Source organism: Lepus europaeus, chromosome 1, assembly GCF_033115175.1.
Source record: "Lepus europaeus isolate LE1 chromosome 1, mLepTim1.pri, whole genome shotgun sequence".
Lineage (NCBI taxonomy): Eukaryota > Metazoa > Chordata > Mammalia > Lagomorpha > Leporidae > Lepus > Lepus europaeus.
In genome coordinates, this window is record NC_084827.1 from 183,617,904 (window position 1) to 183,645,380 (window position 27,477).

General features: G+C 52.7%; 1 protein-coding gene across 3 annotated transcripts in view; it reads left to right on the forward strand.

Annotated features, from left to right (window-relative positions):
* The window catches only part of FARP2 (FERM, ARH/RhoGEF and pleckstrin domain protein 2), a 98,464-nt gene that overhangs the window by 8,875 nt on the left and 62,112 nt on the right, over window positions 1-27,477 (forward strand). For 2 of the 3 annotated variants that reach the window (XM_062194282.1, XM_062194304.1), the window contains exon 2: window positions 10,322-10,529. In XM_062194282.1, coding sequence (XP_062050266.1) covers window positions 10,347-10,529 — 183 coding nt within the window. In that variant the 5' untranslated portion in view covers window positions 10,322-10,346. Of the gene's footprint in view, window positions 1-4,750; window positions 4,847-10,321; window positions 10,530-27,477 lie in introns of those variants that run through there. The other variant, XM_062194293.1, reaches the window with a different exon arrangement.

Consider the following 27,477-nt stretch of genomic DNA (forward strand, 5'->3'; position numbering starts at 1 on the left):
CAGTGAGCACTTGGCTCCCAGACCACAAGCCCTGCTCATTCTTTCTCTGGCCCTGCGCGGCCGGTGGTGTTGTCCACGTGTCTCCAGCTCTGTGTGCCCACGGCCGGAGAGCTGCAGCAGTCTTGACGAGTCGCGGTTGGAGGTGCCAAGTAGGGGTGTTTACTTGGCCTGTGTCTCGGACCTCAGAAGGAGCCGGTGCAGGCACCGGGCCCAGCAACCTGAGCCAGACTAGCTTTGGGGGCAGTGTCCAGCCCTTTTGCTTAGTGCCAGATGACCCAGTAGGGATTTGGGATGAGGGTGTTCAGTGTGTCTTCCAGTGTTTCATAGGAATGTGTTTGGAAAGGAGGGAGTCATTCTAAAGATTGTTTAAATTACTGGGCTTGTGATTGCCTCTGTCATCGTCAGCACAATGAATGCTGGATGTAATTCCAAAAACTACGACGAACCTTGGGAAACCAGTCCCAATAGCTGGACAAGAAATCAATTCCAGAGAGCATCTAGAATTGTTAGTTTTTATTTTAACTGAACTATTTTTGGAAAAAGGGCAAACACGAGCTCAGCAGAGGGGAGACAGATGGGCTGAGGCTTTTGCTGAGGGCTGTGGTTTCCTGTGGGAGGGGAGCAGCATCTCCTGCACTAGGGACCACCCTCCACCCCCCCAGCCGCGAGCTGTTTCAAGGGCTCCTTGAATCTTTATGTGCATCAGAAGTTGTCGAAAATCCTGAACATTTACAAAAATAGAAGAAGTGGTATCTCAAAGCCCGCGTGGCCAGCCTTAGCGTTGAACCCAAGGGAAGTCTTATTTGGAGTTTTTGTTTTAGTTTTTTTAGCTTTACACCCTCCGCTGATCCCAGTTCACTGGTTGTTTTAAAGTGAATCCCAGACATGATTCTGTCTTACCCAGACCGCCACAGGGCCAGTGCTGTGGCACAGCAGGTAAAACCACTGGCTGCAATGCCAGCATCCCACACAGGCGCCAGTTTGAATCCCAGCTGATCTAGCTGCCTGCAAATGCACCTGGAAAAGCCTCGGAAAATGGCCCAAGGACTTGGGCCCCTGCACCCACATGAAGCTCCTGGCTCCTGTCTTCAGCCTGGCCCAGTCCTGAATGTTGTAGCCACTTCAGGAGTGAACCAGCATATGGGATCTCTCTCTCTCTCTCTCTCTCTCTCTCTCTCTCTCTCTCTCTCAACAGATAGAGTTAGACAGTGAGAGAAAGAGAGACAGAGAAAGGCCTTCTTTCCATTGGTTCACTCCCCAAATGGCCGCGACGGCCATTGCGCTACACTGATCCGAAACCAGGAACCAGGTGCTTCCTCCTGGTCTCCCATGCGGGTGCAGGGACCCAAGCACTTGGGCCATCCTCCACTGCCCTCCTGGGCCACAGCAGAGAGCTGGCCTGGAAGAGGAGCAACCAGGACAGAATCCGGCACCCCAACTGGGACTAGAACCCAGGGTACCAGCACCACAGGTGGAGGATTAGCCAAGTGAGCCGCGGCACCGGCCAATAAATAAATTTTTAATAAAATAAATGCATGAGACTCTTAGTTGTGTCTCATAGGGTCTTCCGGTGCATACGCAGAGTTCCCCTGCACCTAGAAAACACGTTCATGCCCTGCCTGCCCCATGAGGACAGGGTTCTGGACCTGAGACCCACACAGCCCTCAGCGGGGGGTGTCTTCTCCCTGTTTCTGTCGTTGCTGAGGAACAAGGTCTTGAGCCTGAAGGCTGTGCCCTGCGCTGGGGCTCTGGGCCCCTGCTCTGCAGGACCTGCCTCACTGGCAGCTCCTGGATGTTGATGTCATCAGAAGTGTTCTTTGAGGCGTGGCTGCTCATCTGGGATGCGGGGCCATTTGTTTTTTTGTTTTTTGTTTTTTGTTTTTAAGATTTATTTATTTATTTGAAAGTCAGAGTTACACAGAGAGAGGAGAGGCAGAGAGAGAGAAGTCTTCCATCCGTCGCAGCCAGGAAGAGAAGAGAAGAGCCAGGACTAGAACCGGCGCCCATATGGGATGCCGGCGCTTCAGGCCAGGGCATTAACCCACTGCGCCACAGCACCGACCCCGGCCATTTGTTCTAAACCGGGCTCTAGGGCTCACTTTCCTGAAAGACTACTTTAATTTTGCTTTCCAGCTCTGTGAAGATGTTTATGAAGTTCCCAGACCAAACGTAAACGTGAAGTGCAGTTTCCAGTACTGTCTTCCCTGCCCGTCCCCTCACGCGCGGCCAGGGACGAAGCCATTCTCTGTGGTTTTGGTCTCCTTCGGTTGTTCCATTTTTAGGAATACAGGGAATGCACACTTCCCCTTTGCACATGCGTTAGCACGGTGTGGCTGCCTTTGTGCCCGGCCGAGACCTTGCACAGAAGGGTCTTGCACTTCTGTCTGAAGACTCTGACGTGAGTTGGCTGGCTTCGTGGCCCTCCTCCAGAAAGCATTGAGAATAAGTTTTCTGGACTCACTTTAGCCCTTAAAACTTTTATTAATTAATTAATTAATTAACTTATTTTTAGCAAACTTCTCTCTTTTTAAAAAAAAAAGGGGGGGAGGTTTATTTACTTATTTGAGAGGCAGAGTTACAGACAGAGGGAGATACAGAGAGAAAGGTCTTCCACCTGCTGGTTCACTCCCCAGATGGCCGCAATGGCCAGAGCTGAACCGATCCAAAGCCAGGAGTTTCTTCTGGGTCTCCCATGCGGTTACAGGAGCCTAAGGACTTGGGTTATCCTCCACTGCTTTCCCAGGCCATAGCAGAGAGCTGGATCAGAAGAGGAGCAGCCGGGACACAAACCAGCGCCCATATGGGATGCAGGCTGCAGGCAAAGGCTTAACCTACTATGCCCCTGCACCGCCCCAAAACTTTTATTTTTCAGCGAATAGAAGTTTGATGTGAAGTCAGAATCCCTGGCAGCAGAACCTAGATTCTGATGTTCCCTGTGCAGGCAACACGGGGGAGCAAGGGTGGAGCTGTGTGGCTTGTGAGTGCTGATGTGTGCCCCTGCTACCCAGTCCCACAGCCTCCACCCTGCCTTTCAGATGGGCAGGTGTCGTTGCATTGCTGCAGTGTGAAGCTGTGACAGCCGGTTTTTAGGAGGGTCATTTAATTTTTGCTAGCACTGAAAGTGAGTTGGCATCAAGAATACACCTCCGTGGCCGGCGCTGTGGCATAGCGGGTAAAGCCGCCGCCTGCATGGCCGGCATCCCATATGGACACTGGTTCAAGTCCCAGCTACTCCACTTCCAATCCAGTCTCTGATATGGCCTGGGATGGCCCAAGTCCTTGGGCCCCTGCACCTGAGTGGGAGACCCAGAGGAAGCTCCTGGCTTCAGATCAGTTCAGCTGCAGCTGTTGCAGCCATCTGGGGAGTGAACCAGCGGATGGAAGACCTCTCTCTCTCTCTCTCTCTCTCTCTCTCTCTCTCTCTCTCTCTAACTCTGCCTTTCAAATAGATAAATAAATCTTTAAAAAAGAAAGAATACACCTCAGTTCGGTGTGTTTTCACCCCAAGCCGCCTCTTAACAAAATCCTGGCTTCTTAGGTCTAAGAGAGAGAGGATGAGCAGGGAGTGGGGAATGACTGAGGTCATTGATGGCACAGCTGGACTGGAGTCCAGACTTCCACCACCCCAGGCTGCCCTGTGACATCTCCGCCAGTGGACCCCCTTCTGTGTGGCTGAGCTGCCCTTCCTGGTGTCGGAGGGGAAGGTTCTCACGTCCCGCAGACTCTTCCCTGGCAGAGCGCGAGCTGGCTTCTCGCTGGCCGTGCCCAGGAGGGCGGCTGAGGCCCTGCCGCCCAGCCAGCTGTTTCTCATCAGCTTGCAGAGCAGGGGACGCTGGCCTTGGCTTCCTCCGGCTGGGCAGACCCAGGGTTGTTGGTTGTGCTCACAAAGAGGAAGCCACTGAAGAGGACCCACCTCCTGCTGCGCGGGGGAAAAGGCGCAGCCGTTGGGGCGGGGAGCGCGTGGGGGCTGCTCTTGAAGGTCCTAGCATCCGCAGCACACGCAGGGTGCAGGCGTGACGCAGGCGGGGGAAAGGACACGCAGCACACCTGCTTCCTGAGCTTGGTCGGCATGCACATTTGTTTTTGGATTTTCCTAAAAGAGGAAACCAAAAGCATGTCAAGGCGGGTGAATTTTTATGGACTGCTCACTGCCGACCTTCCAGTGCAGGGGACACGTCTTAATGACCAGTCAGGCCCACGTCCAGGCTCTGTCCGTTCTGAGCTACGTGTTGCTTGGCAGGCCTTCTTGGTTAGTTTAATTTTAGTTTTTATAGCAGCTTGAGGTTCACAGTGCCTGTGTGCCCCTGCCTGCTGTCCACGCCACACACCAAGGGTCTGGTGGTTACTACCCGCGCTGACGTGGCGCTGCCTCCCAAGGCGTTGGCAGACTTGAATTTTCAACTCAAGATGAAAGTGACACGTCCCAGCTTTTGTTCTGAGTGAGAATACAGCCGGGGAGCCGTGTCTGTGGCAGACAGTACACGTGCCAGTAGTGTCCTGGGCCAGAACCGTCCTTGAGTACAGACTGGGAAGACACGTGAACTTGCATCCTGTGTCGTCCTGGGTCCTCACTCAGGTGCTCGGCCAGCCCAGGGCCCTCAGCACGAGCACGTGTGCTTGCCTCTTCAGTGTTTACTTATAGACCAAAGAAAGGTAGTTCCTGTGAGGTCCTGATGTATGTCAAGCAGCACATACATTTTTCTTTCCTTTTCTCTGCTGTCTGGCTGGCGGCAGCAGTCGCTGGAGCACAGGATGCTGGGTGAGCGGCCTCTGAACGGACAGCAGGCGTCTGGTTGTGCCGCTGCTTCTGAAGCAGTCGAGGACTTGAAGGCCAGGGCTGACCCAGGTGGGTGATGCTGGCACTGTCTGTCCGTTCTTAGCACCCTTGCTTTCTAAGCCTCTGCAAGCCTGAAACTTGCTCTTGGTCTCAGAGCCGAGCAGTTATCAGTGATATTGCCACTGTGTAGCCGCAGACAGGTTTCCCTTTGGGCACATCAGGGTTCGTTTCTCCTGAACTGACTGTGTCTTTTCGGATCAGCCTCTTGAAAGGGCATCTTGCAGCCATCTGTTGGCTTCAGCCAATTGAGGTGGCGCTGTGAGCCCTGTGAGGACGAGGGTGAGTTTGCTGCTCTGAGGGGTGCAGACCTGCAGAGTCTCCCCGAGCCACACACGCCACAAGAGGGCCTTGGTGTCCTTGAGCCAAGAGAACGGTCTGTCCTTTGTATTACGTTCTCGAGTTTCAAGGGACGTGAAGTAAAAAGCATATTCTTATTTTCTTTCTTTTTTTTAAGATTTTATTTATTTATTTGACAGGTAGAGTTACAGACAGTGAGAGAGAGACAGAGAAAGGTCTTCCTTCCATTGGTTCACTCCCCAAATGGCCGCAACGGCCGGAGCTATGCCGATCTGAAGCCAGGAACCAGGTGCCTCTTCCTGGTTTCCCATGGGGTGCAGGGCCCAAGCACTTGGGCCATCCTCCACTGCCTTCCCGGGCCACAGCAGAGAGCTGGACTGGAAGAGGAGCAACCGGGACTAGAACCAGTGCCCATATGGGATGCTGGCTCCACAGGTGGAAGATTAACCTAGTGCGCCACGGCGCCAGCCCCAAAAAGTATATCCTTCATTATGTTTCCATTATAAAACAAAGATGTGATCCCAGTGTGGAGCTGAGTAGACTATAACCTGCGCTCTGTACCCAGCTGGGTTCCAGGGTTGGAACCGTGCTGGCGCTCTTGGCCCTGGGCAACCCCTGCCAGCAGGACCATTATCATGGCATTTCCAGGCAAGACCTCCTTGCGTGGATGGAACTTGTCTTCACTCTCGCTCCTTATTGTGCACTGACGACTCAGTAAGCATAAGTTTGTGACTTGACGTGAAAAAGCCCACGTTTATGGTTCTCAAAATCTCTCACGGAGGGGCCAGTGTCATGGGGCAGTGGGTTAAGCCAACCTGCAATACCACGTCCCACATTGAAATACCAGTCTGAGTCCTGGCTGCTCAGTGTGTCCTCACTCTGTGCTATGTACAGTGCATTGCGTGATGGGACGTGATCTAGTGTGTGGTCACTGTGATGTGTACAGTGCATCGCGTGATGGGACGTGACCTAGTGTGTGGTCACTGTGGTGTGGACAGTGCATCGCGTGATGGGACGTGATCTAGTGTGTGGTCACTGTGGTGTGGACAGTGCATCGCGTGATGGGACGTGACCTAGTGTGTGGTCACTGTGGTGTGTACAGTGCATCGCGTGATGGGACGTGACCTAGTGTGTGGTCACTGTGGTGTGTACAGTGCATCGCGTGATGGGACGTGACCTAGTGTGTGGTCACTGTGGTGTGTACAGTGCATCGCGTGATGGGACGTGACCTAGTGTGTGGTCACTGTGGTGTGGACAGTGCATCGCGTGATGGGACGTGATCTAGTGTGTGGTCACTGTGGTGTGGACAGTGCATCGCGTGATGGGACGTGACCTAGTGTGTGGTCACTGTGGTGTGTACAGTGCATCGCGTGATGGGACGTGACCTAGTGTGTGGTCACTGTGGTGTGTACAGTGCATCGCGTGATGGGACGTGACCTAGTGTGTGGTCACTGTGGTGTGTACAGTGCATCGCGTGATGGGACGTGACCTAGTGTGTGGTCACTGTGGTGTGGACAGTGCATCGCGTGATGGGACGTGATCTAGTGTGTGGTCACTGTGGTGTGGACAGTGCATCGCGTGATGGGACGTGACCTAGTGTGTGGTCACTGTGGTGTGGACAGTGCATCGCGTGATGGGACGTGATCTAGTGTGTGGTCACTGTGGTGTGGACAGTGCATCGTGTGATGGGACGTGATCTAGTGTGTGGTCACTGTGGTGTGTACAGTGCACTGCGTCATGGGACGTGATCTAGTGTGTGGTCACTGTGGTGTGGACAGTGCATTGTGTGATGGGACATGATCTGGTGTGTCCTGACTACAGTGTGTACAGTCATTGCATGATGGGACATGATCTAGTGTGTCGTCACTGTGGTGTGGACAATGTACAGTGATGGGACTGTTCATATTCTTTTTTTTTTAAAGATGTATTTATTTATTTGAAAGAGTTACAGAGAGGCAGAGGCAGAGAGAGAGGGAGATCTTCCACCCACTGGTTCACTCCCCAGATGGCCACAATGGCCAGAGCTGTGCCTATCTGAAGGCAGGAGCCAAGAACTTCTTCCCACATGGGTGCAGAGGCCCAAGGACTTGGGCCATCTTCCACTGCATTCCCAGGCCATAGCAGAGAGCTGGATCGGAAGTGGACATCCGGATCTTGAACCGGCGCCCATATGGGATGCCAGCACTGAAGGTGGTGGCCTTCCCCACTACACCAAAGCTCCGGCCCCTGTTCATATTCTTTCATGCCAAAATATTATAAATGCTGAGCAGAAATTTACTGTCCCAGTTGAGCTCCTGCCTTGGGAAGCTTGCAGCCTTGAGAGGGGGTTCTGAGGTGGTGGGTGTGAGAGGTGCTGGATGTGAGGGGTGCTGAGGTGATGTGTATGAGAGGGGTGTGAGGTGATGGGTGTGAGGGGTGCTGAGGTGACGGGGTGTGAGAGGGGTACTGAGGTGATGGATGTGAGAGGGGTGCTGAGGTGATGGGTGTGAGAGGGGTGTGAGGTGATGGGTGTGAGCTGTGCTGAGGTGATGGGTGTGAGCTGTGCTGAGGTGACAGGTGTGAGGGGTGCTGAGGTGACGGGTGTGAGGGGTGCTGAGGTGATGGGTGTGAGAGGGGTGCTGAGGTGACAGGTGTGAGCTGTGCTGAGGTGATGGGTGTGAGAAGGGTGCTGAGGTGATGGGTGTGAGCTGTGCTGAGGTGACGGGTGTGAGCTGTGCTGAGGTGACGGGGTGTGAGAGGGGTGCTGAGGTGATGTGTGTGAAAGGGGTGCTGAGGTGATGGGTGTGAGAGGGGTGCTGAGGTGACGGGTGTGAGAGGGGTGCTGAGGTGACGGGTGTGAGAGGGGTGCTGAGGTGACGGGTGTGAGAGGGGTGCTGAGGTGACGGGTGTGAGAGGGGTGCTGAGGTGACGGGTGTGAGAGGGGTGCTGAGGTGACGGGTGTGTGAGGGGTGCTGAGGTGACGAGTGTGAGGGGTGCTGAGGTGACGGGTGTGTGAGGGGTGCTGAGGTGATGGGTGTGTGAGGGGTGCTGAGGTGACAGGTGTGAGGGGTGCTGAGGTGACGGGTGTGAGAGGGGTGCTGAGGTGACGGGTGTGAGAGGGGTGCTGAGGTGACGGGTGTGAGAGGGGTGCTGAGGTGATGGGTGTGAGAGGGGTGCTGAGGTGATGGGTGTGAGCTGTGCTGAGGTGACGGGTGTGAGAGGGGTGCTGAGGTGATGGGTGTGAAAGGGGTGCTGAGGTGATGGGTGTGAGAGGGGTACTGAGGTGACGGGTGTGAGAGGGGTGCTGAGGTGACGGGTGTGAGAGGGGTGTGAGGTGATGGGTGTGAGAGGGGTACTGAGGTGATGGGTGTGAGAAGGGTGCTGAGGTGACGGGTGTGAGCTGTGCTGAGGTGACGGGTGTGAGCTGTGCTGAGGTGACGGGGTGTGAGAAGGGTGCTGAGGTGATGTGTGTGAAAGGGGTGCTGAGGTGATGGGTGTGAGAGGGGTGCTGAGGTGATGGGTGTGACAGGGGTGCTGAGGTGACGGGTGTGAGCTGTGCTGAGGTGACGGGTGTGAGAGGGGTGCTGAGGTGACGGGTGTGAGCTGTGCTGAGGTGACGGGTGTGAGAGGGGTCTGAGGTGATGGGGTGTGAGCTGTGCTGAGGTGACGGGTGTGAGCTGTGCTGAGGTGACGGGTGTGAGAGGAGTGGCCTGCTCATTGGTGCTGGTGCCGGCTCTGGTAGGATTTGAGAGGAGACAGGCGCCTCCATACCCTGCTTACAGAGCACATGTTATCCTTCTGGCATTTAGTGGCCTTGTTTGCTAGATTGGGTTTGTGGGAAAGATTGCGTTCACCGGGTAGGCTCACATGTGCTGCAGGAATTACTGAGCAGTGAGTCCTGAGAAGCTTTTTGGATTTAATTTAAAAAAATTTTTCTTGATTTGGCTTGTCTGGATAACAAAATAATCATAACACAGAAGAAAAGACCAGAGACTCAGGGATGTCAGCATGTAAGTTAGAGAGGGTACTTCTTAGAGTGCTTACCACAAATTAATGGAAGATATTTTAAATTTTTATTTATTTTATTCATTTGAGGGTAGAAAGAGACAGAAGGAGCTTACTATCCATTGGTTCACTCCTCAAATGCCCACAATACCAGGGCTGGGCCAGGGCAAAGCCAGGAGCCAGAACTCAATCTGGGTCTCTCACGTGGGTGGCAGGGACCCAACTACATGAGCCATCACTGGCACCTCCCAGAGTGCTGCAGGGCCTAGAGTGGGCACTGCAGCTGGGACGCAGTGGGCATCCTAGCTACTGCACCGAACACCTGCCCCCGGGAGACTTTTTGAAGGTGATAAAGCAAAACCCGTAATAATGTACTCAGTTCTGCGTTCTTTGTTGATTGAATATCTAGCATTTTTAGCCCATTTCACCACTGTTTCTGGAGTTTATTTTCAAACATAAGGAAAATTGCCAGCACAGAACAATATAATTAAAAAGCAACAGGTATGAACAGATCCTAGCTGGTACTTAACCTGCTTGTGCTCTGGTAGCAACAACCACTTGGCACCAAGGGTTGAGAGGTGCTGGAAGCCATGTGGCCCTGGCACAGCCTCAAGGTTGTCACCTGCCAAGTGGACTGTGGGAGTTAATAACAGGTTGTTGAGAGGAGGAGGTGGTCCTCGCACCCGCGCCCAGGCAGTCCTCTCAGTTCCCTACCTGAATCCCCTGCAGACCCCTGCTGGCAACCAGTCCACCCTGGGAAAACCACAGGAAGTGCAGAGCCAGCAAGGCCAGCCTGGCTGCTTCCACCCACTCTGGCAGGCTCCTCCCACTGAGTCACCTTCTACACCGCACAGTCAGCACAGGAGAGAGGGAGGGGCACAGCCGCCCTCCACATGGTGCTGTGAGCAGAGGGAGACAGGAGTTGGGCAGGCACACAGCCTGGCCCTGCCTCTGCTAGGTGGAGGTGATGATGTCACTGTTTACTGAGGTCTTGGGGGGGGTCGCTTGTGTTCATGTGTGTACCTGGCCTGTGGGGCAACAGGCGATGCTGTTGCCTTACTGATGCTTGTCATTTCATGCTCCACCTGAGATTTTAACTCTATTTTGATGTAACTTAAGACTCAACAGGAATTTCCTGGTTATTTTTTAACACTGCCTTAACACCTACCTGTAGCAGCTCCTTGGTGTGTTCTTTCATTTCAGAGTGTTTGCTCTCGGCTGGTGGAGAATGGGTGAGATAGAGGGGACGTACAGAGTCCTGCAGGCAGCAGGGACACGCCTGGGCACCCAGACCCCCTTGGGAGTTAGCACCCTTGAGCCTGGACAGAGGCTCCCACCCAGGACGCAGGAGAAGCACCTGCACGTCAGGGTGAAGCTGCTGGACAGCACCGTGGAGGTGTTCGACATTGAGGTGAGCAGCGCGGTGTGCAGTGTACGGGCGTGGTGGCCCAGGCCGGGCGGAGGGGCTGCACGTTTACTGCTGGCCACGGTAAGGTCTTCGGAGACAGCCGGTCAGAGCTGCTCCCCGGAGTCTGGAAACTGCCGTTCTCCATCTTTCCTTTGGAATGCTGATCTCATTGCCACTTTGCACCCCTCCTTCTAACAGGGTGGCCAAGAGCAGGTGTTCACCCCAGGCCACCATGGGGGACGCCGCTGTCCACTGTGGTCAGCTCTGGTCGGCCAAGTAGAGCAGGGCATCGCGCACAAGGTTGATGTGGTCCTTTCTGGGGTCAGCAGTGAGAACATCCTTATGTTGAAAATTCCCTGGTCGTAAATGACGCTGATGATGTTGTCAGAAATAATTGGATGTAGGGGTGGCTGTTAGGCTCAGCCGTGAAGACGCTGATTGGGATGCCCGCAGCCCACATCGCAGTCCCGGCACCGCTTCAAGTCCAGCTTCCTGCTGAGGCACGCCACTGGAGGCAGCAGTGGTGGCTCAACTGCTTGGGTCTCTGCCATCCACATGAGAGATCCAGATGGAGCTCCTGGCTCCTGGCTTCAGCCTGGACCAGCCCTGGATGTTGTGGGTATTTAGGGAGTAAACAGGAATAAACTGGAATAGAGGCTCGCTCACTCGCTCTCTCTGTCTGCCTTTCAAACAAAATGAAAACAGTATTTTTTTAAAAAAAGATTTATTTATTTCAAGTCAGAGTTCCAGACAGAGAGAGGGAGACAGAGAGGTCTTCCATCTGCTGGTTCACTCTCCAGATGGCCTCAGTGGCCGGGACTAAGGCAGGCTGAAGCCAAGAGCTTTATCTGGATCTCTCATGTGGGTAACAGGGGCCCAAACACTTGGGCCATCTTCCACTGCTTTGGGCCGGCATTGTAGCTCAACCGGAATGTGATGCCAGCATTCCATATTGGCGCCGGTTCAAGTTCGGCTGCCCCACTTCTGATCCAGCTCCCTGCCAGTGGCCTGGGAAAAGCAACAGAAGATGACCCCAAGTGCTTGGGCCTCTGCACCCACATGGGAGACCCCAAATAATCTGGCTTTGACCTGACTCAGACTCTGACCTCGATCTCTGTCTTCCCTCCCTCTCTCTGCCTTTCAAATAAATGTTTAAAGTATATATGTGTGTGTGTGTGTGTGTGTATCAGGCTTCAGTAGCACTGTTGCTTTTAGACTGATGTGGTATACTGAAGCAGTATTCTTTTTAAAATTACCTACTTATTTTCATATGTATTGCATAAATACATTACCTATTCTAGTTTCTTCAAATTGGTGTAAAATTACATCTTTGGGGCAGGCATTTGTCCTGGTAGGGAGGGCGTCCAGCTTCCACATGCAGGGCGCCTGGGTTGGATTTCCGGTTTCAGCTCTGCTCGTTCAGGCCTTGGAGGCGGCAGTGGTGGCTGAGATAATGGGTCCCTGCCTGCACCTGGGACACCTTGGGCTGAGCTCCCAGATCCCAGCTCTGGCACTTCCTAGCTATTGCCAGCATCTGGGGAGTGTACAGTGGGTGGGAGATTCCCTCTCTCTCTCTCTCTCTCTCTCTGCCTGTCCAATAAATAAACACAATTTAAATGAAATAATATCTTTAAAGCTTATTCTGCTCTTAATGTTAAAAAAAAATAGGACAAGAGAGTGAATGCCAGCTGCAGCAGAAGGTTTCTTTTGCTTGGGGGCTGCATTAAGAAGTTGGGGTACAGTGCAAGGCAGTGAGGACACAGGGAACCTCCCTGAGGCTCTGGGGCTGCCTGGCTGTAGACTGCCTGGAGGGGAGAAACCCCTCCCCCAAGGATCTGGGTGGGGTCAGAATGCAGAGAGCTGGGGGGTGAGTCTTATCAGAGGAAATCTAGGATCACAGAGCTGCCACTGAGACCGCGGAACCGGACCATCCTGTTGGGAGGAGGCAGCCCTGGAATCCTGCAGAGCTGGCTGCACCCACACCCCCACCCCCAGCCTCTCCCACAGGAGACCCCTTAGAGGCCTGGGGACTGGTGCCTCTGACACACACATTTTGCTGTGGTCTGGGCTCAGAATTTCAGAAGAAAGGTTTTTTGTTTTTTTAAGATCTATTTATTTGTGTTTTTTTGTTTGTTTTTAAGAATTATTTATTTTACTTGAAAGAGTTACACGGAGAGAGAAGGAGAGGCAGACATAAAGAGGGCTTCCATCCGCTGGTTCACTCCCCATTTAGCCGCAACGGCTGGAGCTGTGCCAATCTGAAGCCAGGAGCCAGGAGCTTCTTCTGGGTCTCCCATGCGGATGCAGGGGCCCATGGATTTGGGCCATCTTCTACTGCTTGCCCAGGCCATAGCAGAATGCTGGATAGGAGGTAGAGCAGCCGGGACTCAAACCGGCGCCCATATGGGATGACGGCACTACAGGCTGCAGCTTCACCCACTACGCCACGGCGCCAGCCCCCTATATTGATTTGAAAGACAGAGTTACAGAGAGACAGAAGCAGAAAGATAGAGAGGTTTCCCATTCGCTGGTTCACTCCCCAAATGGCCACAACAGCTGGAGCTTTGCTGATCCAAAGCCAGGAACCAGGAGCTTCTTCTGAGTCTCCCATGGGGTGCAGGGGCCCAAGGACTGAGCCATCTTCCGCTGCTTTTCCCAGGCCACAGCAGAGAGCTGGATCGGAAGTGGAGCAGCCAGGACTCAAACCAGCGCCCAAGCCGAGTTCTAGTCCTGGTTGCTCCTCTTCCAGTCCAGCTCTCTGCTGTGGCCCGGGAGTGCAGTGGGCACTGCTTGGGCCCTGCACCTGCATGGGAGACCGGGAGAGAGCACCTGGCTCCTGGCTTCGGTCAACGCAGCACCAGCCATTTGGGAGTGAGCCAGCGGAGGGAAGACCTTTCTCTCTGTCTCTCTCTCTCTCACTATCTGTAACTCTACCTGTCAAATAAATAAATTAAAAATCTTTGAAAAAAATAAAAATAAAAAAATAAACCAGTGCCCACATGGGATTCTAGCACTGTAGGCAGCAACTTTACCCACTATGCCACAGCACTGGCCCCAGAAGAAAGTTTAAAAATGACATTATTTAGAATCTGCTTTTAGAGGATTTTTTTTTTTTTTTCTCTGCTTAATGAGCTTTAGCAGCTAAAACTAGGACCTAACAGAGAGGAGAAGCACAGTGTGGATGAGTCTGAGATGCAGCCCTAAGAAACTCTCCTGAGCATCCAGGCCCTGGGCCCAGGCCGCCGCGGTGCCGTCCTGAAGGCTGAGGGCGCCTGTCCGCACTGGCATCAGAACCTAGCAGGTTGGGCTCTACGGTGTTGTACTCTGCTTCCCAGTGCCTTGTCCCCCTCAGCTGTGCGGGTCAGCTTTGCTGACTAGCAAGCCACCCTAAAACCTAGTAACCTCAAACAACCAACACTGGGGCCAGCACTGTGGTACAGTGGGTTGGGCCCCCACCTGTGACGCCAGCATCCATTATGGGCTCCAGTTCAAGTCCCGGCTGCTCCACTTCAGATCCAGTTCCCTGCTAGTGTGCCTGGGAGGGCAGTGGGGGACGCCCAGGTCTTTGAGCCTGTACCCACATGGGAGACTGGGACTGGGTTCCAGGCTCCTGGCTTCAGCCTTGCCCAGCCTGCTGTTGTAGCCGTTTGAGGACTGAACTAACTGATGGAAGATCTCTTTCTCTCTGTTCCTCTGCCTTTCTAGTAAGTAAATCTTGAAGCACACACACACACAAATACTTAAGAATCCCACTAGCCACGTGCTGTGTTGGTGCCGCTTCTGGACTGGGCTGAGCTGGCCTTACCGGGGCCAAGGCTGCAGGGCTGTGGCGTCCAGCACTGGCGGGCCCCGGGCCCAGTGGGTGTGTCTCAGGGAAGCCGCCCCCTCCTGGAAGGCAGGTTCTGGGGGCAGGGGCTTCACTGAATCCACTGGTGTTTGGAGCTGTGCCTCGCTCAGGAATGACATCAGAAGCTCCATTTGGCTGACGTGCTTGCTGTAGCAGTGTTTTCCAGCCTCGCGGATTCGGTTTTGCTTGCGCAGGTTTGTTGTTTTGTTTTGTTTTTGATTTGTTGTCACTTCAGTCTTGAGAAGTAGTAGTGTCTGTCCAAGGAGACGGGCTTGGGAACAGCAGCTTCCGGGAGTACATGGTGGCAGAGCTGACCGTGGGACCCCACCCTCCAAGATGATACTGAAAGCTTCTAGTTAAAGGACCTTTTTAACTTAGGGGATAATTTGACATTTAGCTGATTTTTTGTTTGTTTGAAAAGCAGAGTTACAGAGAGAGAGAGAGAGATCCATTTTCCATCTGCTGGTTTACTCCCCAAGTGGCCACAACGGCTGGTGCTGGGCTGATCCGAAGCCAGGAGCCAGGAGCTTCTTCTGGGTCTCCCACGTGGGTGCAGGGACCCAAGCGCTTGGGCCACCTTGCACTGCTTTCCCAGACACATTAACAAGGAGCTGGATCAAAGTAGAGCAGTGGGGGGTGGGTGTGCTCATTTGGGATGCTGCCACAGGTGGCAGCTTTACCCACTCCGCCACAGTGCCAGTTCCAACATTTAGCTGTTTTTTGTTTTTTTGTTTTGTTTTGTTTTTGGTTTTGACAGGCAGAGTGGACAGTGAGAGAGAGAGACAGAGAAAGGTCTTCTTCCTTTTGCCGTTGGTTCACCCTCCAATGGCCGGCGCGCTGCGGCCGGCGCACCGCGCTGATCCGAAGCCAGGAGCCAGGTGCTTCTCCTGGTCTCCCGTGGGGTGCAGGGCCCAGGCACATGGGCCATCCTCCACTGCACTCCCAGGCCACAGCAGAGAGCTGGCCTGGAAGAGGAGCAACCGGGACAGAATCCCATGCCCCGACCGGGACTAGAACCTGGTGTGCCTGTGCCGCAGGCAGAGGATTAGCCTATTGAGCCGCAGCGCCGGCCACATTTAGCTATTTTAAAAATACTTTTGGGACGAGCGTGTGGCACAGCCGGTCAAGCTGCTGCCTGCGATTCTGGCATCCCTTATGAGCTGAAGTTCAGGTCCTGGCTGCTCCATTTCTACCCAGCTCCCTGCTAATGTTTCTGGAAAAGCAGTGGAAATGGCCTACGTCCCTGCATCCCTGGCACCCACGTAGGAGACCCTGATGGAGCCCCATGCTCCTGGTTTCGGCCTTGCCCAGCTGTGGGATCCATTTGGGGAGTGAAGGATAGAAGTTCTGCCTCTCTGCCTTTCTCTCTCTTTCTGTCTCTGTCTCTGTCTCTCTCTCTCTCTCTCTGTGACTCCTTTTCAAATAAATAAATAAATCTTTAAAGCCAAAAATGGGGAGGGGCATTGTGGCATAATGGATTAAGCTGCTTCCTGCAACACCAACATCCCATGTGGGCACCTGTTTGAGTCCTGGCTGCTCCACTTCCGATCCAGCTCCCTGCTAATGTGCCTAGGAAAGCACTGAAGGATGAGCCAGGTCCTTGGGCCCCCCCACACCCACATGGGAGACCTGCAAGTAGCTCCTGGCTGCTGGCTTCAGGCTGTTGTGCCCTTTGGGGAGTGAATCAGCAGGTGGAAAATTCTCTTTCTTTCTCTTTCTCTCTCTCTCTCTCCCTCCCCACCTCCCCACCTCCCCACCTCCCCAGCTCCCCACCTCCCCACCTCCCCACCTCCCCACCTCCCTGCCCCCTCTGTAACTCTGCTCTTCAAATAAAACAATCAAAAATAAATCAATTAATTAAAAAAATACTTACTTTTTGCTTTAATGCCAACCCAAGTCCAGAGCAGCATGGGCTGCTGTGCTGGATCTCCTGTCTGCAGCCCGTGCGCCAGCCATGGCCGCCCATCAGAACGGCACATTTGTGGGTCCCACCTTGTGAAGCGTGCAAGTGGGCTGTGCTTTCTTTTTCTTATTTTTTTTTAAGATTTTATTTATTTACTTGAAAGGAAGAATTACAGACAGAGAGAGGGAAAGACAGAAAGGTCTTCCATCTATTTCTTTACTCCCCAAGTGGCCGCAATGACTGGAGCGGGCCAATCCAAAGCCAGGAGCTTTTTCCAGGTCTCCCAAGTGGGTGCAGGGCCCCAGGCACTTGGGCCATCCTCCACTGCTTTCCCAGGCCACAGCAGGGAGCTGGATCAGAAGTGGAGCTTCTGGGACTCAAACCAGCACCCGTATGGGTGCCGGAGCTGCAGGTGGTGGCTCAACCACTGTGCTACAGCCCCTGCCCAGAGCTCTACATTCTTTAACACCATCTGGAAGTTGCCTTGTCTGGGTGCTGAACACTGCAGAGCTGGTGCTGTCGCTGTTAGCCATGTCTGTGCACGGGAAGGTGCTGGCCTTGGGTGACTGAGCCCCGCCCTGGCAAGGGCGTTCTCTGAACACTTGCTTCCCTCACGCATCCTTCACGGTCCGCGCAGCTGCTGAGGGGAGGTGCGTGTCCCCCACTGCCTGGAAGCTGGTGTGCGGCAGTGGTGGAGCTCCAGGTGCTGTTGTGCCCACGGGCGGGGGTGTCCTGCCCCTGGGCTGGCCACTGGGGCTCAGGCCTGACACGCGTGCTGTGATCTGGGTTATTTCTCATTCTCCTGTTTTCCTTTTCTCTAACATACACAAAGGTTTAGCCCGGGCTTGCTTTTGTTCTTCTCTTTTGTTCTGAAGAATCGCAGAAGCTCTCCCTTCCCTGCACACGTGAGCACATGGGGACATGTCGGCGTGGAGGCAGACATTTTCAGTTAACAACTCCAGTGGAAACTTCCTGCCTCCACCCTGGCCAGGGAGGAACGGTTGAAATTCCAGAAAGTATCACAGCCAGATGTTTGTCACCGTTCCCACATGCGCGTCCTAAATCCGGCGGATAAATGCAGAGCTTGCATTGCCCTGGCCTCAGAAGGAGGTCAGAACTCGGCTTCTGGGGTCAGGAGATAATGGCAGAGTCTCTGGGTGCACAGCTATTATGTGGCTCTGCCCTCACTTTTAAAAACCTGCTCTTGTCCCTGGAAAGTTGATCTTGACTGTGGTGCCCAGGAAAGTGGCCGAGATGTGGAAGCGTTCGCTCTTGTCTGGGAGCAGTCGGCGCACACCGTGCACACACATGCACACACTGGATATCCCAAGCATAAGCAAGGCTGGTGTGTTGCAGCCTGGGCCGGGGACACCCGCCGTGGGTCCCCGTTGGGGTGCATGTGCCATTGCCCCAGCTTTGTGACAGAGTGACAGTTGCTGCAGGATCTCAGCTGTCCCAGAAGCAGTCCTGCTGCCCAGGAACCTTGACTTGCAAGCCCATCTCTGGAGCACCCAAGGCTGTGGCCGTCAGTGACCCGTGCAGGAGATGACAGTGGCCTCCAGGGTACCTGGGACTTCTCCCAGCCCAGAAGTGCTGACTGCATCCTCACCTGGCATGGCCACTGCTGATCAGGAAGGAAATCGGATTCTGTTGAGCTTTGATTCCTGGGAGCTGAGCTGGGCTGCTCGGCTGGACTGGGAAGCACTGTCAGCTGCAGCTCTCCCCTGCCTTCCCTGCCTGAACTCCCTGGAAGCAGGCTGCACGCTGCTGGTGTGTCCCGTGTGCTCACGTGTGTAAATGCAGTGTTGTGTGTGTCCTGTGTGCTCATGTGTGTAAATGCAGTGTTGCTGTGTACCTCCTGTGTGTGTCCCGTGTGCTCATGTGTGTAAATGCAGTGTTGTGTGTGTCCCGTGTGCTCCTGTGTGTAAATGCAGTGTTGCTGTGTGTGTCCCCGTGTGCTCATGTGTGTGAGTGCTGCAGTGTTGCTGTGTACCTCCTGTGTGTGTCCCGTGTGCTCATGTGTGTATCTGCAGTGTTGCTGTGTGTCCCGTGTGCTCACATGTGTATCTGCAGTGTTGCTGTGTACCTCCTGTGTGTGTCCCGTGTGCTCATGTGTGTACATGCAGTGTTGCTGTGTGTGTCCCCGTGTGCTCATGTGTGTGAGTGCTGCAGTGTTGCTGTGTACCTCCTGTGTGTGTCCCGTGTGCTCATGTGTGTACATGCAGTGTTGCTGTGTGTCCCCGTGTGCTCACGTGTGTATCTGCAGTGTTGCTGTGTCCCGTGTGCGTGTCCCCATGTGCACAGGTGTGATGCCTGAGTTGTGGATGAGCCCATTCTCAGCCCTCCATGAATGGTGTGGCATTACTCTCTCCTTGGCCTATGGGGGAGCACGCAGTCACGGTGCCTTTTCCCTGTTGTCCTGCTGGTCCCGGTTCTGTGTGCCTCTTCCTGCTCTCCTTCTCCCCTCTACCCGCCAGGCATGGGGCCTGACCCTGGAGCAACTCCCAGCTCATCCTGACTCCTGCCTCCAGCCCAGTCTGTGTGGCCTTTCACACCCAGCTGGGGTCCAGGCTTGCCAAGGGCTGGTCAGGTGTGCCCTGGGCATGGTGCTGGGCAGGATTGAGAAGAGGCGTGTGCACTCCCCTGCCTGAGCCCCACTGGTCTATAGCGGTCTCTGGGCACCTTTCACTGCTGCCATTTCTTTCTTTTTCTTTTTCTTTTTCTTTTTTTCTTTTCTTTTTTTTTTTTTTTTTGACAGGCAGAGTTAGACAGTGAGAGACACAGAGAGAAAGGTCTTCCTTCCGTTGGTTCACCCCCCAAATGGCTGCCATGGCCGGCGCTGTGCCAATCCGAAGCCAGGAGCCAGGTGCTTCCTCCTGGTCTCCCATGCGGGTGCAGGGCCCAAGCACTTGGGCCATCCTCCACTGCCTTCCCAGGCCACAGCAGAGAGCTGGACTGGAAGAGGAGTGACCGGGACAGAATCTGGCGCCCCGACCGGGACTAGAACTCGGGGTGCCGACGCCGCAGGCGGAGGATTAGCCTAGTGAGCCGCGGCGCTGGTTTGCTGCCAGTTCTTGCTCTCCATTCATTGGTTGTTTATGAGAACGAGTGCAGCTCTTCCTTCTCCGTGCCCAGGGGCTCTGTGGAAGCTTGCACCTGCCGTACGGGTCCCTAGATTGTGCTAGCTCTGCTTAGAGTTCATCTCCAGTCTTGAGAGAGCTGATCCTGCTGCTGATTGTCTTCATGTGTGTGGGAGAACCCAGACTCTGAACGGCGAGTGGTAGAAACGTAGTTCTCTCTCCTTTCCAAGAAATCATTGTTTTTACTTTTTTTTAATCATTTTTTTTCCTGAAAGGCAGGGGCAGAGGTCTTCATCTGCTCCCTGTGTGCCTGAGATGCCCTCAGTGGCCAGATGGCAAACTGAATCAAGAAGCAGCTTACAGATTATGTGAAGTCTTAACATCATCTAAAATTTAACTTGTTAGCATATCGATATGAAAAATAAAAACAGGTCCCCTGAGTCTCCCATCAGCTTTTGCTGGGAGCCCAGGGTGCAGTGCTGAGTCCCCGGCACGAGTCCATCCAGAGCAGTGAGACCTGGAGCCCAGGGTGCTGTGCTGAGTCCCCGGCACGAGTCCATCCAGAGCAGTGAGACCTGGAGCCCAGGGTGCTGTGCTGAGTCCCCAGCACGAGTCCATCCAGAGCAGTGAGACCTGGAGCCCAGGGTGCTGTGCTGAGTCCCCGGCACGAGTCCATCCAGAGCAGTGAGACCTGGAGCCCAGGGTGCTGTGCTGAGTCCCCGGCACGAGTCCATCCAGAGCAGTGAGACCTGGAGCCCAGGGTGCAGTGCTGAGTCCCCGGCACGAGTCCATCCAGAGCAGTGAGACCTGGAGCCCAGGGTGCTGTGCTGAGTCCCCGGCACGAGTCCATCCAGAGCAGTGAGACCTGGAGCCCAGGGTGCTGTGCTGAGTCCCCGGCACGAGTCCATCCAGAGCAGTGAGACCTGGAGCCCAGGGTGCTGTGCTGAGTCCCCGGCACGAGTCCATCCAGAGCAGTGAGACCTGGAGCCCAGGGTGCTGTGCTGAGTCCCCGGCACGAGTCCATCCAGAGCAGTGAGACCTGGCAAGAATTCTCATTTGTTCTGGGAAATTGGTGCTGCTATTTTTAATTAGTCAAAGGAGGTTATAAAATAATTATATTTTTCTGTTGTATGTTCTATATTTTCTACCCTAGAAAGCTTTTTTCATATTTTTCAAGTTATAAATACACACTCAAAAAAATTCAGTCGGTATAGAAGTATATGGAGAAAAAAGTTTTCTGTTTGTCTATACCTACAAATAATCCGATATTTTGGTCATATGCATTTACCTCACATTTGTGTGTGTATGTGTGTGCACTTGTACACACACATCATCATCCTGTGTGCACTTGTACACACACACCATCATCCTGTGTGCACTTGTACACACACACCATCATCGTGTGTGCACTTGTACACACACACACCATCATCCTGTGTGCACTTGTACACACACATCATCATCCTGTGTGCACTTGTACACACACACCATCATCGTGTGTGCACTTGTACACACACACCATCACCCTGTGTGCACTTGTACACACACACCGTCATCCTGTGCGCACTTGTACACACACACCGTCATCCTGTGTGCACTTGTACACACACATCATCATCCTGTGCGCACTTGTACACACACACCATCATCCTGTGTGCACTTGTACACACCATTATCCTGTGTGCACTTGTACACACACACCATCATCCTGTGTGCACTTGTACACACACATCATCATCCTGTGTGCACTTGTACACACACCATCATCCTGTGCGCACTTGTACACACACATCATCATCCTGTGTGCACTTGTACACACACACCATCATCGTGTGTGCACTTGTACACACACACCATCATCGTGTGTGCACTTGTACACACACACCATCACCCTGTGTGCACTTGTACACACACACCGTCATCCTGTGCGCACTTGTACACACACACCGTCATCCTGTGTGCACTTGTACACACACATCATCATCCTGTGCGCACTTGTACACACACACCATCATCCTGTGTGCACTTGTACACACCATTATCCTGTGTGCACTTGTACACACACACCATCATCCTGTGTGCACTTGTACACACACACCATCATCCTGTGTGCACTTGTACACACACACACCATCATCCTGTGTGCACTTGTACACACACATCATCATCCTGTGTGCACTTGTACACACACACCATCATCGTGTGTGCACTTGTACACACACACCATCATCCTGTGTGCACTTGTACACACACACCGTCATCCTGTGCGCACTTGTACACACACACCGTCATCCTGTGTGCACTTGTACACACACATCATCCTGTGCACACTTGTACACACACACCGTCATCCTGTGTGCTCTTGTACACACACATCATCATCCTGTGCGCACTTGTACACACACACCATCATCCTGTGTGCACTTGTACACACCATTATCCTGTGTGCACTTGTACACACACACCATCATCCTGTGTGCACTTGTACACACACACCATCATCCTGTGTGCACTTGTACACACACCATCATCCTGTGCGCACTTGTACACACACACCGTCATCCTGTGCGCACTTGTACACACACACCGTCATCCTGTGCGCACTTGTACACACACACCGTCATCCTGTGCGCACTTGTACACACACACCATCATCCTGTGCGCACTTGTACACACACACCATCATCCTGTGTGCACTTGTACACACACACCATCACCGTGTGTGCACTTGTACACACACACCATCACCCTGTGTGCACTTGTACACACACACCGTCACCCTGTGCGCACTTGTACACACACACCGTCATCCTGTGCGCACTTGTACACACACACCATCATCCTGTGTGCACTTGTACACACACACCATCATCCTGTGCGCACTTGTACACACACATCATCATCCTGTGCGCACTTGTACACACACCATCATCCTGTGTGCACTTGTACACACACACCATCATCGTGTGTGCACTTGTACGCACACATCATGTCGTGTGTGCACTTGTACGCACACATCATGTCGTGTGTGCACTTGTACACACACCATCATCCTGTGTGCACTTGTACACACACACCATCATCGTGTGTGCACTTGTACGCACACATCATGTCGTGTGTGCACTTGTACGCACACATCATGTCGTGTGTGCACTTGTACACACACCATCATCCTGTGTGCACTTGTACACACACACCATCACCCTGTGTGCACTTGTACACACACACCGTCATCCTGTGCGCACTTGTACACACACACCGTCATCCTGTGTGCACTTGTACACACACACCGTCATCCTGTGCGCACTTGTACACACACACCGTCATCCTGTGCGCACTTGTACACACACACCGTCATCCTGTGCGCACTTGTACACACACACCATCATCCTGTGCGCACTTGTACACACACACCATCATCCTGTGTGCACTTGTACACACACACCATCACCGTGTGTGCACTTGTACACACACACCATCACCCTGTGTGCACTTGTACACACACACCGTCACCCTGTGCGCACTTGTACACACACACCGTCATCCTGTGCGCACTTGTACACACACACCATCATCCTGTGTGCACTTGTACACACACACCATCATCCTGTGCGCACTTGTACACACACATCATCATCCTGTGCGCACTTGTACACACACCATCATCCTGTGTGCACTTGTACACACACACCATCATCGTGTGTGCACTTGTACGCACACATCATGTCGTGTGTGCACTTGTACGCACACATCATGTCGTGTGTGCACTTGTACACACACCATCATCCTGTGTGCACTTGTACACACACACCATCATCGTGTGTGCACTTGTACGCACACATCATGTCGTGTGTGCACTTGTACGCACACATCATGTCGTGTGTGCACTTGTACACACACCATCATCCTGTGTGCACTTGTACACACACACCATCACCCTGTGTGCACTTGTACACACACACCGTCATCCTGTGCGCACTTGTACACACACACCGTCATCCTGTGTGCACTTGTACACACACACCATCATCCTGTGTGCACTTGTACACACACACACATTGTGGTCACCTTGGTACCACTGCTTTTTTCCATTTGATTGGCAGCCCGTCCATTCCATTCACTCACTGCCTTTGTGGCCTAGAATTCAGCCACGCTTTGTGTCAAATTCAGGGTCCCTTGCCTTTTATGTGCTTCCTGTGGGCCTGGTATAACCGTGCCAGTCTTTTATTGTCAGACTTGTTTCTTTCAGATGTGCTTCTTACATACAGCCTAGTGGCCAATACTAGTGTGTACCACATTCTAAAACACTTGGTGGTTTTATTTCATTTGATCCTCACTTATTAGCCTTTTTACTAGTTCTGTCTTACGCTTGAGAAAACTGAAGTACAAAGAGTTTTTTAAACCTCCCCCAGGTGGCATTTGGCACTGTGGCTGAGATGCCACTTGGTTCCTCCGTCCCACCCTACACCTGGGCTCACACACCAGCTCTGCTTCTGATTCTTGCGCACCCTGGTAGGTAGCAAGTGATGGCTCAAGTACTTGGGTCCTTGTCACCGACATGGGAGACCTGCATGGAGCTCCAGTCTCCTGGCTTCAGCCTGGCCCAGCATTGGCCATTGTGGGCCTCTGAGAACTGAACAGGAGATCGGAGCTCTCTTTCTGTCTCTCTGTCTGCCTTCAAGTAAAATTAAAATGAATACACAGGGGCCCAGCATTGAGACACAGCAGGTTAAGCTACCACGTGAAATGCTGGCACCCATATCAGAGCTCCCAGCTGCTCCACCTCTTCCAGCTCCCTGCTAATGTGCGTGGGAAAGCAGCAGATCATGGCCTGCTAATGCTTAGACCCTTGACACTCACGCGGGAGACCCAGATGGAGCTCCTGGTGTCAGCCTGGCCCAGCTTTGGTCAGTGCAGCCATTTGGGGAGTGACCCAGCAAATGGAAGAGCTCTGTCACTCTGCCTTTCAAGTAGAAATTTTTTTTGAAAGGCAGAGTGGAGAGAGACAGAGAGACAGAGAGAAAGGTCTTCCTTTTCCGTTGGTTCACCATCAAATGGCCACTGCAGCCGGCGCGCTGTGGATGGCGCACCGTGCTGATCCGAAGCCAGGAGCCAGGTGCTTCTCCTGGTCTCCCATGTGGGTGCAGGGCCCAAGGACTTGGGCCATCCTCCACTGTCTTCCCGGGCCACAGCAGATAGCTGGACAGGAAGAGGGGCAACCCGGGACGGAATCCGGCGCCCTGACCGGGACTAGAACCCGGTGTGCCAGCGCCGCAGGCGGAGGATTAGCCTATTGAGCCATGGCGCCGACCTCAAATAGAAATTTAAAGATCATTTTTAAATAGATAAGTAAAGTTTAGAAGTTCATCCAATCAGGGAGTTAGGGGAGAAGGGAAAAAGGCATCTTCATTGGTGAGGAGAGGTGAGGCTAGTGGTGAGACGGTGTCCTCTGTGTACAGGAAGTCTCAAGGGGTCCACCTGAGAAACTCAAGCTGCTAGAACCAATGAGAACTTTCAAAGTCAATATACAAAGATCAATTTAATTCTAGATACTAGCAATGAATAACCCTAAAATGAAATTAAGAAAACTAGTCCACTTAAAAGCATCAAAGGGGCCAGTACTGTGGCATAGAGGTAATAATGTAACAAATAATCTCAAAACTTAAGCACTGCAAGCCATGAAACTGTTGAAAGAAACTGCCATGAGAGCATTTCAGGCATGGAAAACCAAGACGCTGTGACCTCTGTGGGTGAGACCCCAGTGGAAAGTTTTCAAAGTGGTCAACAAAAAGAATGTTCTTTTTTTTTTTTTTTTTTTTTTTTTTTTTTACAGGCAGAGTGGACAGAGAGAGAGAGACAGAGAGAAAGGTCTTCCTTTTGCCGTTGGTTCACCCTCCAATGGCCACCACGGTTGGCGCACTGCAGCCGGCGCACCGCGCTGATCCGATGGCAGGAGCCAGGTGCTTATCCTGGTCTCCCATGGGGTGCAGGGCCCAAGCACTTGGGCCATCCTCCACTGCACTCCCTGGCCACAGCAGAGAGCTGGCCTGGAAGAGGGGCAACCGGGACAGGATCGGTGCCCCGACCGGGACTAGAACCTGGTGTGCCGGCGCCGCAAGGCGGAGGATTAGCCTAGTGAGCCGCGGCGCCGGCCAGAATGTTATTTTTTCTGAAGGGAGGAGAGACCTTCCACTTTGTTGATGGTCTTATCTAAATACTGATGGAGTTTGTGGATTCCAAAGGGCTCATAGCCCAGGCAGCTCATGTCAAGATCCCTGGGTGGTCACTGATGTCATACATACGAGTGTTAATTGTTAAATTAACAGCAGGAGTCACTGTGCACTAACTTCCCATGCAGAACCTCTGTCCTCAAAGAGTTGTATTAGGAGAGTTAGCAATAAAACTTGTTTTCAGAGATTTATTCCATTTTAGTGTATTAAGTGGAGGATATACTTATGTCTCATAAATTCTAGTTAGGCCAAAGTGTCCAACTCCATTGCTTGTTTTCTTAGATGCTTCTTTAATTAATGATGAAACCTGTTCCCAAAGACTTGCTTTCTCTTAATGCAGTAAGTGAGGGATACGCTTATGTCTAATAAGCTACGGTTACGTCTAAGCGCTCCCAAGAGATGAATCACTCTTGGGTGCTTATTTAAAGTTAATTATTTCCTAAAAAAAAGTGAAATTAACTTCAAGATGCAATGACTTTGAACAGTCCTTGCCTTGACTGTGAGAAATAGTTTCATTCTCCTCCTTTTTTAATTTTTCTTTTGCTTTTTTCTTTCTTTTGTCATACAAATTAATGAACTCTTTACTATAGACGTAATCTTCTGTGCATGAAGTTAACTGAAAATAGATCTTACTATGAAATAAGACTGGAAATGGAGGAAGAAGAGGAATGGGAGTGGGGGTGGTAGGGCAGGCACAGTGGGAAGAATCACTATATTCCTAAAATTGTACTTAAGAAATGCATGAAATTTGTATTCATTAAATAAAAGGTAGAAAAAGAAAGAAACCAAAAACAATTAAATAAATGGAACAACAGACAGTGCTCATGGATCAGAAACTAATGCCTTAAGGTGGCAACACTCCACGCCCTCTACAGTTAAGGTGGCAGCACTCCACGCCCTCTACAGGTTAAGGTGGCAACACTCCACGCCCTCTACAGTTAAGGTGGCAGCACTCCACGCCCTCTACAGGTTAAGGTGACAACACTCCACGCCCTCTACAGGTTAAGGTGGCAGCACTCCACACCCTCTACAGGTTAAGGTGGCAACACTCCACGCCCTCTACAGGTTAAGGTGGCAGCACTCCACGCCCTCTACAGGGTAAGGTGGCAGCACTCCACGCCCTCTACAGGTTAAGGTGGCAGCACTCCACGCCCTCTACAGGTTAAGGTGACAACACTCCACGCCCTCTACAGTTAAGGTGACAACACTCCACGCCCTCTACAGTTAAGGTGACAACACTCCACGCCCTCTACAGGTTAAGGTGACAACACTCCATGCCCTCTACAGGTTAAGGTGACAACACTCCACGCCCTCTACAGTTAAGGTGACAACACTCCACGCCCTCTACAGGTTAAGGTGGCAGCACTCCATGCCCTCTACAGGTTAAGGTGGCAGCACTCCACGCCCTCTACAGGTTAAGGTGACAACACTCCACGCCCTCTACAGTTAAGGTGGCAGCACTCCACGCCCTCTACAGGTTAAGGTGACAACACTCCACGCCCTCTACAGTTAAGGTGACAACACTCCACGCCCTCTACAGGTTAAGGTGGCAGCACTCCATGCCCTCTACAGGTTAAGGTGACAACACTCCACGCCCTCTACAGGTTAAGGTGACAACACTCCACACCCTCTACAGGTTAAGGTGACAACACTCCACGCCCTCTACAGGTTAAGGTGACAACACTCCACGCCCTCTACAGTTAAGGTGACAACACTCCATACCCTCTACAGGTTAAGGTGGCAGCACTCCACACCCTCTACAGGTTAAGGTGACAACACTCCACGCCCTCTACAGGTTAAGGTGACAACACTCCACGCCCTCTACAGGTTAAGGTGACAACACTCCACACCCTCTACAGGTTAAGGTGGCAGCACTCCACACCCTCTACAG